A 2,465-nucleotide genomic window follows, 5' to 3' on the forward strand; every position below is an offset into this window, starting at 1 on the left:
AGTCCGTCTCATGTGTTGATGTAGATGTTGATACATCTTGTAGTTGAAAATTAAATAATTAAATTTAGTTTTGAGTGAAATTTGAATAATTATTTCAAATTCTGTGATACTAAGAAGACAATAACTCAAAATTATTTTATTTAACTTAATATTTAATGTTTCATACAAGTAATATAAACAATTATGTATTTATTATATATAATATTATCCAAATATTTAAATAATAACTAAAAAATATAAAATAAAGTAATTTTATATTTTTTTAGCTGATTTTTTATTATTTCTCATATTTTTGTTTTAATTTTTGCTCCATAACTTGATCTCGTACACGTAGTCACAAATCAGTTGGTGGCAAACTGAATCTTACATGGCAAAAGTAGTGCAATCTGGAAGAATTTATTTTTAAAAGATTAAACCAAAATTTCTCAAAACTTGGCCAAATTTATAATTCAATTCATTCACTAAGATAATTTTTCAGTATTCAAAACTTCAATTTTTCTGGTAAAATTCGTCCAGACTCAACCAAACTCCCATGGTGTATTCCAAAACCCAAATTTTATATAATTTTTAAACTATTCTAGATTTTGTTGAGATAAAATGCAAGAAAATTTTATATCTTTCAATTTCTGTATTTATTTTATATCTCATCAGTCAGAGGCAATTTGAGCCTTCACTATTATCAGCTACATATTCTAAATGTTGTATCCTTGCACCTTGTTTGGCTCTTCTCACAACACCAACAACTACACCCAATATGACCAACAACAAAAACCCACCAACCAAACAAGGAATTAGTATACAAAAATCATACTTCTTGTTAGGGTCATGTGGTGATGGGGGAACTGATTTTGATTCCACCACTATTGAGAAATGCCCTTGTTGGAAACTTGAACATACATTATTGGGTAATAGTGTGTCAAATTGTACTGAACCATTTAAACCAAAGTACACACACTTAGACAATGAACCTGATTGTGGTAAATTGACATTAGAAAACTTTATCAAAATTGGATTTTTATAAGCTCTAATGTGCAATAATTCAGGTACCATTGAATGAGACAAATTGGTACCATTATAGGCCAATAGACCCAAAACTGGAGCCAAATATGTGTAACCATGTAAAGGGTAATATTTATTAGACAAATTGCCTAAGTTTTGGTATACCAATACAAGCTTCTCAACAAAAGGGTGCTCAATAACCCTTTTTGGGATCTCAAATTCTTTGTAGAATTGAACACCTCTATGCCACAAACTATCACTGCTAAGCCTCATTGCTGAGACCTTAACCCCTTTTAGGGTTTTGGGCACTTTGGCATCATAGGGTACCCCAGATGTTATAGGGCTTGAAAATGCGTTAAAGCCCAAATTTTGAAGTTGTGCATCTAACAACCTTGCTGAGACAACAGTATCATTTGGAAGTGGCAAAGAAAGAAGAACTGAGAATGATGAGAGCAGAACAAAGACAATTGTGAACATCATCAAGAGTACGTGAACAAAATAAAGAGAGAGAGAAATAAGGTAGGCCTCATAGGCCAATTTTTATGTGTACATATATAGATCGTTCATTGTTATGTGTTACATTTAAATGTATAGGTGCTAATTGCAATTTTTAAAAAGATTTTTTTTTTCGTTCCTTTTTCACAACATAAACAATGTTAACATTGAGAGGAAAACCACGTTAAGAAAAACAGAGGCATCTGATTTGCGCCACTTGTTTTTGGTGTGTTGAGTTCAGATAGCAAATAAATACTTAGCTAATTAGTTCAGTTTGAAATTCAAGGAGACATAAGAAAATCAAAAGGGTAAATGTGTGATATGGAAAATGCTTGGGAATTAACAGAAAAGGAAACAACAAATTTCAAGTATCAAATATCAAATTTTGGAAAGCAATAAATAGGGCTGAAAGTGAGCGGAATTGAGCCGAGTTAAACCAAATTCGAGCTTAACTCACAAAAATTGAGTTTGGCTCACAGCTCGACTCATTAATAATCGAGCCTATTTCTTAAGTTCAAACTTGGTTTAATGAAAGCTCACGAGTTGATTCAAATAATAGAAACATNCGAGCTTACAAGCTAATGAATTGAGTTTATCCAAATTCAAGCTCGACTCATTTAATTTATGAACTTAATTTCACACTCAAGCTTGGCTCACCAACTCACGAGTTTAGCTTATTTATTACTTTCTTGTATATATGACATGTCTCTAAAACCGAAATGGAATTAGAATTTAGTGAAATAAAATGAATTTTGATATAAAGTCATTTATGTCTATTAATTTCTGTAAAGTAATTTTGACAAAAGAATAAAAAATTTAACTTACCCAAAATCAGTTTGAGAGACAACAGGCAAGTAATGATCGAGACTTAGAAACCAGTTAAAACAACAACAAAATTAACTAGCAAGGTCAAGGCCTCCCACAAAATTTCAAACATGCTATGAAATCATTGTTTGCACTACAATTTTCAT

At 31.0% G+C, this 2,465-nt stretch overlaps 1 protein-coding gene across 1 annotated transcript in view; it reads right to left on the reverse strand.

Annotated features, from left to right (window-relative positions):
- Positions 1-651: 651 nt before the first annotated feature.
- The window catches only part of LOC107457993 (uncharacterized), a 2,521-nt gene continuing 707 nt past the window's right edge, over positions 652-2,465 (reverse strand). Inside the window, exon 3 of the mRNA XM_021126691.2 lies at positions 652-1,436. Coding sequence (XP_020982350.2) covers positions 652-1,436 — 785 coding nt within the window. The remainder of the gene's footprint in view (positions 1,437-2,465) is intronic.

The sequence above is a fragment of the Arachis duranensis genome, chromosome 7, assembly GCF_000817695.3.
Source record: "Arachis duranensis cultivar V14167 chromosome 7, aradu.V14167.gnm2.J7QH, whole genome shotgun sequence".
In the NCBI taxonomy this organism is placed as follows: domain Eukaryota; kingdom Viridiplantae; phylum Streptophyta; class Magnoliopsida; order Fabales; family Fabaceae; genus Arachis; species Arachis duranensis.